Source organism: Notolepis coatsorum, assembly GCF_963971535.1.
Source record: "Notolepis coatsorum genome assembly, chromosome: 6".
NCBI lineage: Eukaryota > Metazoa > Chordata > Actinopteri > Aulopiformes > Paralepididae > Notolepis > Notolepis coatsorum.
Window position 1 is genome coordinate 5,798,368 of NC_140170.1, and position 17,085 is coordinate 5,815,452.

The 17,085-nt window shown below is 52.4% G+C and overlaps 1 protein-coding gene across 4 annotated transcripts in view; it reads left to right on the forward strand.

The window, feature by feature from the left end:
- sox13 (SRY-box transcription factor 13) overlaps positions 1-17,085 on the forward strand; it is a 124,820-nt gene that overhangs the window by 54,268 nt on the left and 53,467 nt on the right. For all 4 annotated transcript variants that reach the window (XM_084317029.1, XM_084317028.1, XM_084317030.1 and 1 more), the window contains exons 4-5: positions 10,497-10,586; positions 11,591-11,763. In XM_084317029.1, the coding sequence (XP_084173155.1) occupies positions 10,497-10,586; positions 11,591-11,763 (263 nt within the window). The remainder of the gene's footprint in view (positions 1-10,496; positions 10,587-11,590; positions 11,764-17,085) is intronic.

Here is a 17,085-nt window from a genome sequence, read left to right on the forward strand (position 1 = left end):
TCTCTCTCTCACTCCTGCTCCCGTCTCTCTCTCTCACTCCTGCTCCCGTCTCTCTCTCACTCCTGCTCCCGTCTCTCTCTCACTCCTGCTCCCGTCTCTCTCTCACTCCTGCTCCCGTCTCTCTCTCTCACTCCTGCTCCCGTCTCTCTCTCTCTCACTCCTGCTCCCGTCTCTCTCTCACTCCTGCTCCCGTCTCTCTCTCTCACTCCTGCTCCCGTCTCTCTCTCTCACTCCTGCTCCCGTCTCTCTCTCTCACTCCTGCTCCTCTCTCTCTCTCTCACTCCTGCTCCCGTCTCTCTCTCTCACTCCTGCTCCCGTCTCTCTCTCTCTCCTGCTCCCGTCTCTCTCTCTCTCTCCTGCTCCCGTCTCTCTCTCACTCCTGCTCCCGTCTCTCTCTCTCTCCTGCTCCCGTCTCTCTCTCTCACTCCTGCTCCCGTCTCTCTCTCTCTCTCTCCTGCTCCCGTCTCTCTCTCCCTCCTGCTCCCATCTCTCTCTCTCCCTCCTGCTCCCGTCTCTCTCTCCCTCCTGCTCCCATCTCTCTCTCTCCCTCCTGCTCCCATCTCTCTCTCTCTCTCCTGCTCCCGTCTCTCTCTCACTCCTGCTCCCGTCTCTCTCTCTCTCCTGCTCCCGTCTCTCTCTCTCACTCCTGCTCCCGTCTCTCTCTCTCTCTCCTGCTCCTGTCTCTCTCTCACTCCTGCTCCCGTCTCTCTCTCTCTCACTCCTGCTCCCGTCTCTCTCTCTCACTCCTGCTCCCGTCTCTCTCTCTCTCCTGCTCCCGTCTCTCTCTCACTCCTGCTCCCGTCTCTCTCTCTCTCCTGCTCCCGTCTCTCTCTCCCTCCTGCTCCCGTCTCTCTCTCTCACTCCTGCTCCCGTCTCTCTCTCTCTCACTCCTGCTCCCGTCTCTCTCTCTCCCTCCCTCCCTCTCCTCTCTCTCTCTCCCTCCCTCCCTCCCTCCCTCTCCTCTCTCTCTCCCTCCCTCCCTCTCCTCTCTCTCTCTCCCTCCCTCCCTCTCCTCTCTCTCTCTCTCTCCTGCTCCCGTCTCTCTCTCACTCCTGCTCCCGTCTCTCTCTCTCTCCTGCTCCCGTCTCTCTCTCTCTCTCCTGCTCCCGTCTCTCTCTCACTCCTGCTCCCGTCTCTCTCTCTCTCCTGCTCCCGTCTCTCTCTCACTCCTGCTCCCGTCTCTCTCTCACTCCTGCTCCCGTCTCTCTCTCTCTCTCTCCTGCTCCCGTCTCTCTCTCACTCCTGCTCCCGTCTCTCTCTCTCTCACTCCCGCTCCCGTCTCTCTCTCACTCCTGCTCCCGTCTCTCTCTCTCTCCTGCTCCCGTCTCTCTCTCTCACTCCTGCTCCCGTCTCTCTCTCTCTCTCTCCTGCTCCCGTCTCTCTCTCCCTCCTGCTCCCGTCTCTCTCTCTCTCTCTCCTGCTCTCGTCTCTCTCTCTCTCACTTCTGCTCCCGTCTCTCTCTCTCACTCCTGCTCCCGTCTCTCTCTCTCTCTCTCCTGCTCCCGTCTCTCTCTCACTCCTGCTCCCGTCTCTCTCTCTCTCCTGCTCCCGTCTCTCTCTCTCACTCCTGCTCCCGTCTCTCTCTCTCTCTCCTGCTCCCGTCTCTCTCTCACTCCTGCTCCCGTCTCTCTCTCTCACTCCTGCTCCCGTCTCTCTCTCTCTCTCCTGCTCCCGTCTCTCTCTCACTCCTGCTCCCGTCTCTCTCTCTCACTCCTGCTCCCGTCTCTCTCTCTCTCCTGCTCCCGTCTCTCTCTCTCACTCCTGCTCCTCTCTCTCTCTCTCACTCCTGCTCCCGTCTCTCTCTCACTCCTGCTCCCGTCTCTCTCTCTCTCACTCCTGCTCCCGTCTCTCTCTCTCTCCTGCTCCCGTCTCTCTCTCTCTCCTGCTCCCGTCTCTCTCTCTCTCCTGCTCCCGTCTCTCTCTCTCTCCTGCTCCCGTCTCTCTCTCTCTCTCCTGCTCCCGTCTCTCTCTCACTCCTGCTCCCGTCTCTCTCTCTCTCTCTCCTGCTCCTCTCTCTCTCTCTCACTCCTGCTCCCGTCTCTCTCTCACTCCTGCTCCCGTCTCTCTCTCACTCCTGCTCCCGTCTCTCTCTCACTCCTGCTCCCGTCTCTCTCTCTCTCTCCTGCTCCCGTCTCTCTCTCTCTCCTGCTCCCGTCTCTCTCTCTCTCCTGCTCCCGTCTCTCTCTCTCTCCTGCTCCCGTCTCTCTCTCACTCCTGCTCCCGTCTCTCTCTCTCACTCCTGCTCCCGTCTCTCTCTCTCACTCCTGCTCCCGTCTCTCTCTCTCCCTCCTGCTCCCGTCTCTCTCTCACTCCTGCTCCCGTCTCTCTCTCACTCCTGCTCCCGTCTCTCTCTCTCTCCTGCTCCCGTCTCTCTCTCTCTCTCCTGCTCCCGTCTCTCTCTCTCTCTCTCCTGCTCCCGTCTCTCTCTCTCTCCTGCTCCCGTCTCTCTCTCTCTCCTGCTCCCGTCTCTCTCTCTCTCCTGCTCCCGTCTCTCTCTCTCTCCTGCTCCCGTCTCTCTCTCTCTCCTGCTCCCGTCTCTCTCTCTCTCTCCTGCTCCCGTCTCTCTCTCTCACTCCTGCTCCCGTCTCTCTCTCTCTCCTGCTCCCGTCTCTCTCTCTCTCCTGCTCCCGTCTCTCTCTCACTCCTGCTCCCGTCTCTCTCTCTCTCCTGCTCCCGTCTCTCTCTCTCTCTCCTGCTCCCGTCTCTCTCTCTCTCCTGCTCCCGTCTCTCTCTCTCTCCTGCTCCCGTCTCTCTCTCTCTCTCTCCTGCTCCCGTCTCTCTCTCTCCTGCTCCCGTCTCTCTCTCTCCTGCTCCCGTCTCTCTCTCTCTCCTGCTCCCGTCTCTCTCTCTCCTGCTCCCGTCTCTCTCTCTCTCCTGCTCCCGTCTCTCTCTCTCTCCTGCTCCCGTCTCTCTCTCTCACTCCTGCTCCCGTCTCTCTCTCTCTCCTGCTCCCGTCTCTCTCTCACTCCCGCTCCCGTCTCTCTCTCTCACTCCTGCTCCCGTCTCTCTCTCTCACTCCTGCTCCCGTCTCTCTCTCTCACTCCTGCTCCCGTCTCTCTCTCTCTCCTGCTCCCGTCTCTCTCTCTCTCTCTCTCCTGCTCCCGTCTCTCTCTCTCACTCCTGCTCCCGTCTCTCTCTCTCTCCTGCTCCCGTCTCTCTCTCACTCCTGCTCCCGTCTCTCTCTCTCTCCTGCTCCCGTCTCTCTCTCTCTCCTGCTCCCGTCTCTCTCTCTCACTCCTGCTCCCGTCTCTCTCTCTCTCCTGCTCCCGTCTCTCTCTCACTCCCGCTCCCGTCTCTCTCTCTCACTCCTGCTCCCGTCTCTCTCTCTCACTCCTGCTCCCGTCTCTCTCTCTCTCCTGCTCCCGTCTCTCTCTCTCTCTCTCTCCTGCTCCCGTCTCTCTCTCTCACTCCTGCTCCCGTCTCTCTCTCTCTCCTGCTCCCGTCTCTCTCTCACTCCTGCTCCCGTCTCTCTCTCTCTCCTGCTCCCGTCTCTCTCTCACTCCTGCTCCCGTCTCTCTCTCTCTCCTGCTCCCGTCTCTCTCTCACTCCTGCTCCCGTCTCTCTCTCACTCCTCCTCCCGTCTCTCTCTCTCTCCTGCTCCCGTCTCTCTCTCTCACTCCTGCTCCCGTCTCTCTCTCTCTCACTCCTGCTCCCGTCTCTCTCTCTCACTCCTGCTCCTGTCTCTCTCTCTCACTCCTGCTCCCGTCTCTCTCTCTCTCTCCTGCTCCCGTCTCTCTCTCTCACTCCTGCTCCCGTCTCTCTCTCTCCTGCTCCCGTCTCTCTCTCTCTCTCCTGCTCCCGTCTCTCTCTCTCTCTCTCCTGCTCCCGCCTCTCTCTCTCTCCTGCTCCCGTCTCTCTCTCTCTCTCTCCTGCTCCCGTCTCTCTCTCACTCCTGCTCCCGTCTCTCTCTCTCACTCCTGCTCCCGTCTCTCTCTCTCTCTCTCTCTCTCCCGTCTCTCTCTCTCTCCTGCTCCCGTCTCTCTCTCTCTCTCTCCTGCTCCCGTCTCTCTCTCACTCCTGCTCCCGTCTCTCTCTCTCACTCCTGCTCCCGTCTCTCTCTCTCACTCCTGCTCCCGTCTCTCTCTCTCTCTCTCCTGCTCCCGTCTCTCTCTCTCACTCCTGCTCCCGTCTCTCTCTCTCTCTCTCCTGCTCCCGTCTCTCTCTCTCACTCCTGCTCCCGTCTCTCTCTCTCTCTCCTGCTCCCGTCTCTCTCTCACTCCTGCTCCCGTCTCTCTCTCTCTCCCGCTCCCGTCTCTCTCTCACTCCTGCTCCCGTCTCTCTCTCTCTCCTGCTCCCGTCTCTCTCTCTCTCTCCTGCTCCCGTCTCTCTCTCTCACTCCTGCTCCCGTCTCTCTCTCTTTCTCTCCTGCTCCCGTCTCTCTCTCACTCCTGCTCCCGTCTCTCTCTCCCTCTCCTCTCTCTCTCTCTCACTCCTGCTCCCGTCTCTCTCTCCCTCCCTCCCTCCCTCCCTCTCCTCTCTCTCTCTCTCACTCCTGCTCCCGTCTCTCTCTCCCTCCCTCCCTCCCTCCCTCTCCTCTCTCTCTCTCTCACTCCTGCTCCCGTCTCTCTCCCTCCCTCCCTCCCTCTCCTCTCTCTCTCTCACTCCTGCTCCCGTCTCTCTCTCCCTCCCTCCCTCCCTCCCTCCCTCCCTCCCTCTCCTCTCTCTCTCTCTCACTCCTGCTCCCGTCTCTCTCTCCCTCCCTCCCTCCCTCCCTCTCCTCTCTCTCTCTCACTCCTGCTCCCGTCTCTCTCTCCCTCCCTCCCTCCCTCCCTCTCCTCTCTCTCTCTCTCACTCCCGCTCCCGTCTCTCTCTCACTCCTGCTCCCGTCTCTCTCTCACACTCCTCCTCCCGTCTCTCTCTCTCACTCCCGCTCCCGTCTCTCTCTCACTCCTGCTCCCGTCTCTCTCTCTCCCTCCCTCCCTCTCCTCCCTCCCTCCCTCCCTCTCCTCTCTCTCTCCCTCCCTCCCTCTCCTCTCTCTCTCTCTCTCCTGCTCCCGTCTCTCTCTCACTCCTGCTCCCGTCTCTCTCTCTCTCCTGCTCCCGTCTCTCTCTCACTCCTGCTCCCGTCTCTCTCTCTCTCCTGCTCCCGTCTCTCTCTCACTCCTGCTCCCGTCTCTCTCTCACTCCTGCTCCCGTCTCTCTCTCACTCCTGCTCCCGTCTCTCTCTCACTCCTGCTCCCGTCTCTCTCTCTCTCCTGCTCCCGTCTCTCTCTCTCTCCTGCTCCCGTCTCTCTCTCTCTCCTGCTCCCGTCTCTCTCTCTCTCCTGCTCCCGTCTCTCTCTCTCACTCCTGCTCCCGTCTCTCTCTCTCACTCCTGCTCCCGTCTCTCTCTCTCACTCCTGCTCCCGTCTCTCTCTCTCCCTCCTGCTCCCGTCTCTCTCTCACTCCTGCTCCCGTCTCTCTCTCACTCCTGCTCCCGTCTCTCTCTCTCTCCTGCTCCCGTCTCTCTCTCTCTCTCCTGCTCCCGTCTCTCTCTCTCTCTCTCCTGCTCCCGTCTCTCTCTCTCTCCTGCTCCCGTCTCTCTCTCTCTCCTGCTCCCGTCTCTCTCTCACTCCTGCTCCCGTCTCTCTCTCTCACTCCTGCTCCCGTCTCTCTCTCTCTCCTGCTCCCGTCTCTCTCTCTCTCCTGCTCCCGTCTCTCTCTCTCTCCTGCTCCCGTCTCTCTCTCTCTCCTGCTCCCGTCTCTCTCTCTCTCCTGCTCCCGTCTCTCTCTCACTCCTGCTCCCGTCTCTCTCTCTCTCCTGCTCCCGTCTCTCTCTCTCTCTCCTGCTCCCGTCTCTCTCTCTCTCCTGCTCCCGTCTCTCTCTCTCTCCTGCTCCCGTCTCTCTCTCACAGAGACCTTTAGAGGGGCAGGTGCTCAAATTGTAAAAAGGCCACATGTATCAAAATGTTAGAACACCAACTACAGCGTAACGTAACCGGCCAAACTATAGCATTAGCGACCGATATTCAGAGAGTGTAACACGGAATCTTACAACACAAACTGCATCATACTATATGATTATGCCTTAGAATAGTTTTGGGATTTATCAAAATGTATTATAGATCTCTATTGGCTAATGGGCCCGTCATTCCAAGAGGGAGGGCGACGCGTCACGCAACATAACAGAAAACCATGCACCTCAGACAGCCAGGCATACAAATATTTATTTTTATTTATAATATTATTTAAATTATTCTTGATGAGGACCATGGGCATTGCTAAAAAAAAACTCGAATTTTTTTTTTTAAACGTATAATAATAATAATAAATGTAAGCCTTGCCAAAAAAGGGCACTTTGGTCATCAAGGCGCACATGAGCAAGTGCTTGGGCACCCAAAGCCCCCCCCCCCCCCTGCCTGCCCTCCTTGGTCGTCTCCGTGTGTTCCTGTTTAACAGTCGCATTCTTCAAATCTTCACCTGCTGTGTGACCTTGGAATGTATCCCGTCCAAATATCTGTATTTTATCTTTATAAAACAACCACCTACTGTACTTCCTCCCCAAAACACCTGCCTCCAATCATTTGGCAGAGACACGGAACTGAGGCTTTCAAGGGTACATTCAGGACGTGGGAGCCCTAGCCCTGTGTCTGCCCACGTTGGCTAGTTGGCCACAGAGAAACTGGAATCTACTCCGGGTGAACTGTGGAGGAGGTTTCAGCATTTATAAAGGACTCTGCCAATCAACAACAACTTTAGTGAGTAGAGAATAGGGCTCCAACATTCTGAACGTACCCTAGAAGTAGAAAATAATAATAATAATAATAAAAAAAAAAGCCAACCTTTGTACTGTCTTTGACTATTACGCACTTTGCTACTAACTAATCTTCCTTGCTTATATTACTACCTAATTTGCTAATATGTCTATACTACTATGCACTCAAGACTGTAAGGTCAAGGTCAACTTTATTTATATAGCACATTTAAAACCAACCGAAGTTGCACCAAAGTGCTTTACAATATAAAAACTGAGAAATACTAAAAATACAAAATACAGTGTACACAAAGTCAAAAGCTACAATACATTAAAAAAACAATCACGACACGACCGGGGATATATGGCTTACTAAGCCTCAAAACGCCAATGAAAACAGGTGAGTCTTTAGCTGAGCCTTAAAACTCTCTAGGGTCTGAGCAGACCTCATTTGTAGTGGAAGACTGTTCCGTAATTTAGGGACAGCCACCGCAAAAGCTCGGTCACCTTTTTGTTCTTAGCCTAGACCTTGGGACATCTAAAAGTAGTTTGTTTGATGACCTCAGTGCTCTAACTGGGGTGCAAGCACGGAGAAGTTCAGCTATAGGTACTGAGGGGCCAGACCATTCAATGCCTTGAACACAAACATCGCAATTTAAAAAAAATCAACCCTGAAGCGAACAGGAAGCCAGGGAACTTGCCAGTGCAGGGAACTTGTAGCACTCAAGTTCAACACTGTTTGACAAACGATACCACTTACCCTTAGCTGCCTTGTTGTACAGAACTTGTACGTCGCTTTGGATAATAAAAGTGTCGGCTACTAGGGATGTCCCGATCCGATCACGTGATCGGGATCGGTGTCGATCACGTGCTTTTCAGAGGATCGGGGATCGGGAAAAAATAATAATAAAAATTGGCAGTCATAAAAAGAAAAATTTTATTCAACAAACATGACCATGTCCACGTCTTAAACTCATACGGAGGCCTTAGTTTTGGTTTTAAATTACATATAATATATCATCATTAATGTATTTATTGTCACACAGAGCAGAATAATTGTCCACAACAAACACATTCCCCTTTAATTTACACCGTTGCAACAAACACATTCCCCTTTAATTTACACCGTTGCAACAAACACATTCCCCTTTAATTTACACCGTTGCAACAAACACATTCCCTTTAATTTAGACCGGCTACACGCTACACGCTCCACATCACAACGACAGTACAACACGTCGCTCCCGAAACACGGTTAATATCCACTGACTTGAGCAGCTAGACTTAATGTCAGAGGTTTGGAACTAAGCATTTTAAAATAGAAAGTCAAGCCAGTTGCAATGTTTGCAAGGAGGACAGGCTGGAGGCGAAGTTTTCAGACTAACTTTTCACCTGGAGGATAACGTGACTTGAGGATTATCGTCGGCGTTTCAGACCAGAATGGACCATTACGTAAGTCGAACACTGAATGTATACTAATGTGCAAACATATATTGAAACTTTTAATATTTCTCATATGAAGCAGAAGCACATTTCTCAGGGTGAATGTAATAACAAAAGCCTCCGCGCTCGCGCCCCGGACTATAGGCAACAGATGGGCTTGTCTCGCTCTGCCAGTTTCTGACAAAAATGCGTCAAAATTGATTACTAATGTGAAAGATCGGATCGGAAACGATCGGATCGATAGATATTTAAAATCACATTATCGGGATCGGATCGGAAGCAAAAAAAGGCGATCGGGACATCCCTATCGGCTACTATAAATGACTAAATGTAAACCCCTGCTTGTGTGTGATGCTCTCATTCAGACTCTTTCTTCAGACTCTGGGGAGGAGCTTGAAGTGTCACATGTTGTGGTAACTTGGTAAAAAGGGTAAACAGTGCATTTATTTAACAGCTTTTTATCCAAAGCGCTTTACAATTAGTTCCTCACATTCACCCGTTCACTCACACCTTCACACACCGACGGCGGAGGCGACCACCATGCAAGGTGCCAACCTGCTCATCGGGAGCAATTAGGGGTTAAGTGTCCGGGAACCTCTGGATTACCAGACGACTGCTCTACCTTCTGAGCCACTGTCGCCCCTAAACTTGGCAATAAATGTTCATTTTCTTTTTTAAGCACCTTGCATTTACACTCTCTATCACACTCTCTTTCTCCATCTCTCCCCCTCTCTCTCCCTCACCCTCTTCTCTCTCCCTCCCTCTCTCTCTCTCTCCTCCCTCTCCCCTCATCAATTATATTTTCTATTTCCAGATTAGTCTGCTGGTATATATTTAAATATATGGTTTTGTTTTTATACATCCGCAATTAACTAAATTATTATTATTATTATTATTAATAAATATTAACAATAATAGTTACAACAACAAGAATAATGATGATAATAATGATGATAGCAATAACAACAACAATAATAATAACAATAATAACTAGAAGGACAGCCTGCAGTAACTCCTCCACATGTGTTTCAACAGGAATGGCTGTGTGTGAACTCACTCACTCACTCACTCACTCACTCACTCACTCACTCACTCACTCACTCACTCACTCACTCACTCACTCACTCACTCACTCACGCACGCACGCACGCACGCACGCACGCACGCACGCACGCACGCACGCACTCACTCACTCATTCATCCAGAGATTCATCCAGAGCAGCCGTCTGGTTTCTCCCAACAGTGAACTTCACCTACAAACACAACACTTCTTCAGAGCTGAATAGATCACTAGATTATCAACTTATACTAGCTTCACTTGAGCACTTCCTGGTTGACACACAGACACACACAGACACACATACAGACACAGACAGACACACAGATACACAGACACACAGACACACAGACGGACACACAGATACACACAGACAGATACACAGACACACAGACACACAGACAGACACACAGATACACACAGACAGATACACACAGACAGATACACAGACACACAGATACACAGACACACAGATAGACAGATACACAGGTACACAGACACATGGACAGATACACAGACAGACAGACACACAGACGGACAAACAGATACACACAGACAGATACACACAGACAGATACACACAGACACACAGATACACAGACACACAGATAGACAGATACACAGGTACACAGACACATGGACAGATACACAGACACACAGATACACAGACACACAGATAGACAGATACACAGGTACACAGACACATGGACAGATACACAGACAGACAGACACACAGACAGACACACAGATACACACAGACAGATACACACAGACAGATACACACAGACACACAGATACACAGACACACAGATAGACAGATACACAGATACATGGACAGACACACAGACACATGGACAGACACGCATGTACACAGACACACAGACAGACACACAGATACAGACGCACAGGTACACAGACACACAGACAGACACACAGATACAGACGCACAGGTACACAGACACACAGATAGACACACAGGTACACAGACACACAGACAGACACACAGATACAGACACACAGGTACACACAGACAGACACACAGATACAGACGCACAGGTACACAGACACACAGATAGACACACAGATACACAGACACACAGGTACACAGACACACAGATAGACACACAGATACACAGACACACAGGTACACAGACACACAGATAGACAGACACACAGATGCATGGACAGACACACAGACAGACAGACACACAGGTACACAGACACACGGATAGACACTTGTGTGTTCTATTCCTCAGTCATGCCGACCATAGAGAAGCTGTTGAAACACTAGACGTCACTCATAGACCTGTGTTCTATTCCTCAGTCATGCCGACCATAGAGAAGCTGTTGAACGTGGACTGGAGGGCAAAGCTTCTGGAGAAAAGTCCTCTAGGAACCACGGGATACCTCAAAGGTCAGCTCCTAGACATGACCTTTAACCTCCTCTTCTCTCTGCTTCCATCCTTGCTTGCTTCTAGCTGTCCGTCTGTCGGTTTTTCTTTACATTACACATTCCGGCAAATACTTCATCATATTTTCTGTGTTTATATATACTCCTGTATGTGTGTTTATAGACTGCTGTATGTGTGTTTATATACTGCTGTATATAAAGCCAAATTATGTACTTTAAAATGATTATTAATACAAATAATTGTCTTTCTTCCCTCCCTCTCCTCTCCCTCCCTCCCTCCCTCCCTCTCTCTCTCTCTCTCCTCGCTCTCCCTCCCTCCCTCTCCTCTCTCTTTCTCTCTCTCTCTCCCTCCCTCTCTCCCTCTCCTCTCTCTCTCTCCTCGCTCTCTCTCCTCGCTCTCTCTCCTCACTTTCCCTCCCTCGCTCTCTCTCCTTGCTCTCCCTCTCCTCTCTCTCTCTCCTCGCTCTCTCTCCTCGCTCTCTCTCCTCACTTTCCCTCCCTCTCTCTCTCTCCTTGCTCTCCCTCTCCTCTTACTCTCTCCTCGCTCTCCCTCCCCTCTCTCCTCACTCTCCCTCCCTCCCTCTCTCCCCTCACTCTCCCTCCCTCCCTCTCATCTCTGTCTCTCTCCCTCTCTCTCATGGCTCTCCCTCCCTCCCACTCCTATCTCTCTTTCCCTCCCTCCCTCTCCTCTCTCTCTTTCCCTCCCTCCATCTCTCTCTCTCCCTCTCTGTCTCTATCTCCCTCTCCTCTCTCTCCCTCTCCTCCCACTCCTCTCTCTCTCTCTCTCTCTCACTCTCTGTCTCTCTCTCCCTCTCCTCTCTCTCTCTCTCTCTCTCTCTCTCTCCCTCCCTCCCTCCCTCTCTCCCTCTCCTCTCTCCCTCTCTCACCCTCCCTCCCTCTCCTCTCTGTCTCTCTCTCTCCCTCTCTCTCATGGCTCTCCCTCCCTCCCTCTCCTCTCTCTCCCCTCTCCTCTCTCCCTCCCTCCCCTCCCCCCCCCCCCCCCCCAGGGACCCCAGAGTCTCTGGCTGAGAAGGAGCTCCAGTTGCTCCTGATGATCAACCAGCTCAGTGGGCTGAGGGAGCAGCTTCTGGGAGCCCACTCTGAGCAGAGGAACATGGCTGCCCTGCTCCTGGAGAAGCAGCAGCAGCAGATGGAGCTGGCCCGGCAGCAGCAGGAGCAGGTAGGCACCTCAGGCTGGGCTCCCTGTGGGGGGGGGGTGGTGTAGTCAGCACAGGCTGGGCTCCCTGTGTGTGTGTAGTCCACTCAGGCTGGGCTCCCTGTGTGTGTGTGTAGTCCACTCAGGCTGGGCTCCCTGTGTGTGTGTGTAGTCCACTCAGGCTGGGCTCCCTGTGTGTGTGTGTAGTCCACTCAGGCTGGGCTCCCTGTGTGTGTGTAGTCAGCACAGGTTGTGATGTCACCAGGGTGTAAGTCGTGATGTCACCAGGGTGTAAGTCGTGATGTCACCAGGGTGTAAGTTGTGATGTCACCAGGGTGTAAGTCGTGATGTCACCAGGGTGTAAGTCGTGATGTCACCAGGGTGTAAGTCGTGATGTCACCAGGGTGTAAGTTGTGATGTCACCAGGGTGTAAGTCGTGATGTCACCAGGGTGTAAGTCGTGATGTCACCAGGGTGTAAGTTGTGATGTCACCAGGGTGTAAGTTGTGATGTCACCAGGGTGTAAGTCGTGATGTCACCAGGGTGTAAGTCGTGATGTCACCAGGGTGTAAGTTGTGATGTCACCAGGGTGTAAGTCGTGATGTCACCAGGGTGTAAGTTGTGATGTCACCAGGGTGTAAGTCGTGATGTCACCAGGGTGTAAGTTGTGATGTCACCAGGGTGTAAGTCGTGATGTCACCAGGGTGTAAGTTGTGATGTCACCAGGGTGTAAGTCGTGATGTCACCAGGGTGTAACGGCTGAAAAATGGGGAACGTGAAACTTTCCCATCTGAGTTCCGACTCTCGAACAAGGTCTATATCTTAGCATCGACGATGTGTCTCTGAAAACCTAGGATTTACACCTCGTTTGGGTTTAATAGCTCACATAAATCTTTTACAGTACGTGCTCGCAAATATTTACCGACTGGTCCCGGGGGACAGGAATAACATGAATTCTTAAAATGGACGGCATTCCCCTTTTAATGTGAGAGGCTTTAGAATGTTGTCGGTGGAATGTTAGCATTGTTCCCCACAAGTACAGTAATAGATGTGTGTGTGTGTGTGCGTGCGTGTGTGCATGCGTGTGCACGTGCCCTGCTAGCACTGTTTGAACGAGGCCCATCTGTACAGGCCCTCTGAGCAGGCCGCCAACACTGCAGGGTTGATGGTTTGGATCCCCGCTGAGGCTTTTGTTGTATAGAAAGAAAGGCAGCCATTCAGGTGAAGTTAAAGAGGAACATCCACCATAAAATAGAATTCACAGTGACAGTGGCTCAGGAGGTAGAGCAGGTCGTCTGGTAATCGGAAGGTTAGGGTTAGACAGTGGCTCAGGAGGTAGAGCAGGTCGTCTGGTAATCAGAAGGTTAGGGTTAGACAGTGGCTCAGGAGGTAGAGCAGGTCGTCTGGTAATCGGAAGGTTAGGGTTAGACAGTGGCTCAAGAGGTAGAGCAGGTTGTCTGGTAATCGGAAGGTTAGGGTTAGACAGTGGCTCAGGAGGTAGAGCAGGTCGTCTGGTAATCAGAAGGTTAGGGTTAGACAGTGTCTCAGGAGGTAGAGCAGGTCGTCTGGTAATCAGAAGGTTAGGGTTACACAGTGGCTCAGGAGGTAGAGCAGGTCGTCTGGTAATCAGAAGGTTAGGGTTAGACAGTGTCTCAGGAGGTAGAGCAGGTCGTCTGGTAATCAGAAGGTTAGGGTTAGACAGTGGCTCAGGAGGTAGAGCAGGTCGTCTGGTAATCAGAAGGTTAGGGTTAGACAGTGGCTCAGGAGGTAGAGCAGGTCGTCTGGTAATCGGAAGGTTAGGGTTAGACAGTGGCTCAGGAGGTAGAGTGGTCGTCTGGTAATCTGAAGGTTAGGGTTAGACAGTGGCTCAGGAGGTAGAGCAGGTCGTCTGGTAATCAGAAGGTTAGGGTTAGACAGTGGCTCAGGAGGTAGAGCAGGTCGTCTGGTAATCGGAAGGTTAGGGTTAGACAGTGGCTCAGGAGGTAGAGAGGTCGTCTGGTAATCAGAAGGTTAGGGTTAGACAGTGGCTCAGGAGGTAGAGCAGGTCGTCTGGTAATCAGAAGGTTAGGGTTAGACAGTGGCTCAGGAGGTAGAGCAGGTCGTCTGGTAATCGGAAGGTTAGGGTTAGACAGTGGCTCAGGAGGTAGAGAGGTCGTCTGGTAATCAGAAGGTTAGGGTTAGACAGTGGCTCAGGAGGTAGAGCAGGTCGTCTGGTAATCAGAAGGTTAGGGTTAGACAGTGGCTCAGGAGGTCGAGCAGGTCGTCTGGTAATCAGAAGGTTAGGGATACACAGTGGCTCAGGAGGTAGAGAGGTCGTCTGGTAATCAGAAGGTTAGGGTTACACAGTGGCTCAGGAGGTAGAGCAGGTCGTCTGGTAATCAGAAGGTTAGGGTTAGACAGTGGCTCAGGAGGTAGAGCAGGTCGTCTGGTAATCTGAAGGTTAGGGTTAGACAGTGGCTCAGGAGGTAGAGCAGGTCGTCTGGTAATCAGAAGGTTAGAGTTAGACAGTGACTCAGGAGGTAGAGCAGGTCGTCTGGTAATCAGAAGGTTAGGGTTAGACAGTGGCTCAGGAGGTAGAGCAGGTCGTCTGGTAATCAGAAGGTTAGGGTTAGACAGTGGCTCAGGAGGTAGAGTGGTCGTCTGGTAATCAGAAGGTTAGAGTTAGACAGTGTCTCAGGAGGTAGAGCAGGTCGTCTGGTAATCAGAAGGTTAGTGTTAGACAGTGGCTCAGGAGGTAGAGCAGGTCGTCTGGTAATCAGAAGGTTAGAGTTAGACAGTGTCTCAGGAGGTAGAGCAGGTCGTCTGGTAATCAGAAGGTTAGGGTTAGACAGTGCGTCAGGAGGTAGAGAGGTCGTCTGGTAATCAGAAGGTTAGGGTTAGACAGTGGCTCAGGAGGTAGAGCAGGTCGTCTGGTAATCAGAAGGTTAGGGTTAGACAGTGGCTCAGGAGGTAGAGCAGGTCGTCTGGTAATCAGAAGGTTAGAGTTAGACAGTGGCTCAGGAGGTAGAGCAGGTCGTCTGGTAATCAGAAGGTTAGAGTTAGACAGTGGCTCAGGAGGTAGAGCAGGTCGTCTGGTAATCAGAAGGTTAGGGTTAGACAGTGGCTCAGGAGGTAGAGCAGGTCGTCTGGTAATCAGAAGGTTAGGGTTAGACAGTGGTTCAGGAGGTAGAGCAGGTCGTCTGGTAATCAGAAGGTTAGGGTTAGACAGTGGCTCAGGAGGTAGAGCAGGTCGTCTGGTAATCTGAAGGTTAGGGTTAGACAGTGGCTCAGGAGGTAGAGTGGTCGTCTGGTAATCAGAAGGTTAGGGTTAGACAGTGGCTCAGGAGGTAGAGTGGTCGTCTGGTAATTAGAAGGTTAGGGTTAGACAGTGGCTCAGGAGGTAGAGTGGTCGTCTGGTAATCGGAAGGTTAGGGTTAGACAGTGTCTCAGGAGGTAGAGCAGGTCGTCTGGTAATCAGAAGGTTAGGGTTAGACAGTGGCTCAGGAGGTAGAGCGGATCGTCTGGTAATCAGAAGGTTAGGGTTAGACAGTGGCTCAGGAGGTAGAGCGGGTCGTCTGGTAATCAGAAGGTTAGGGTTAGACAGTGGCTCAGGAGGTAGAGCAGGTCGTCTGGTAATCAGAAGGTTAGGGTTAGACAGTGTCTCAGGAGGTAGAGCAGGTCGTCTGGTAATCGGAAGGTTAGGGTTAGACAGTGTCTCAGGAGGTAGAGCGGGTCGTCTGGTAATCCGAAGGTTAGGGTTAGACAGTGGCTCAGGAGGTAGAGAGGTCGTCTGGTAATCAGAAGGTTAGGTTAGACAGTGGCTCAGGAGGTAGAGCAGGTCGTCTGGTAATCAGAAGGTTAGGGTTAGACAGTGGCTCAGGAGGTAGAGCAGGTCGTCTGGTAATCAGAAGGTTAGGGTTAGACAGTGACTCAGGAGGTAGAGCAGGTCGTCTGGTAATCAGAAGGTTACTGTTAGACAGTGTCTCAGGAGGTAGAGCAGGTCGTCTGGTAATCAGAAGGTTAGGGTTAGACAGTGGCTCAGGAGGTAGAGCAGGTCGTCTGGTAATCGGAAGGTTAGGGTTAGACAGTGGCTCAGGAGGTAGAGCAGGTCGTCTGGTAATCAGAAGGTTAGGGTTAGACAGTGGCTCAGGAGGTAGAGCAGGTCGTCTGGTAATCGGAAGGTTAGGGTTAGACAGTGGCTCAAGAGGTAGAGCAGGTTGTCTGGTAATCAGAAGGTTAGGGTTAGACAGTGTCTCAGGAGGTAGAGCAGGTCGTCTGGTAATCAGAAGGTTAGGGTTAGACAGTGTCTCAGGAGGTAGAGCAGGTCGTCTGGTAATCAGAAGGTTAGGGTTAGACAGTGGCTCAGGAGGTAGAGCAGGTCGTCTGGTAATCAGAAGGTTAGGGTTAGACAGTGGCTCAGGAGGTAGAGCAGGTCGTCTGGTAATCGGAAGGTTAGGGTTAGACAGTGGCTCAGGAGGTAGAGTGGTCGTCTGGTAATCTGAAGGTTAGGGTTAGACAGTGGCTCAGGAGGTAGAGCAGGTCGTCTGGTAATCGGAAGGTTAGGGTTAGACAGTGGCTCAGGAGGTAGAGAGGTCGTCTGGTAATCAGAAGGTTAGGGTTAGACAGTGGCTCAGGAGGTAGAGCAGGTCGTCTGGTAATCAGAAGGTTAGGGTTAGACAGTGGCTCAGGAGGTAGAGCAGGTCGTCTGGTAATCGGAAGGTTAGGGTTAGACAGTGGCTCAGGAGGTAGAGAGGTCGTCTGGTAATCAGAAGGTTAGGGTTAGACAGTGGCTCAGGAGGTAGAGCAGGTCGTCTGGTAATCAGAAGGTTAGGGTTAGACAGTGGCTCAGGAGGTCGAGCAGGTCGTCTGGTAATCAGAAGGTTAGGGATACACAGTGGCTCAGGAGGTAGAGAGGTCGTCTGGTAATCAGAAGGTTAGGGTTACACAGTGGCTCAGGAGGTAGAGCAGGTCGTCTGGTAATCAGAAGGTTAGGGTTAGACAGTGGCTCAGGAGGTAGAGCAGGTCGTCTGGTAATCAGAAGGTTAGGGTTAGACAGTGGCTCAGGAGGTAGAGCAGGTCGTCTGGTAATCAGAAGGTTAGAGTTAGACAGTGGCTCAGGAGGTAGAGCAGGTCGTCTGGTAATCAGAAGGTTAGAGTTAGACAGTGGCTCAGGAGGTAGAGCAGGTCGTCTGGTAATCAGAAGGTTAGGGTTAGACAGTGGCTCAGGAGGTAGAGCAGGTCGTCTGGTAATCAGAAGGTTAGGGTTAGACAGTGGTTCAGGAGGTAGAGCAGGTCGTCTGGTAATCAGAAGGTTAGGGTTAGACAGTGGCTCAGGAGGTAGAGCAGGTCGTCTGGTAATCTGAAGGTT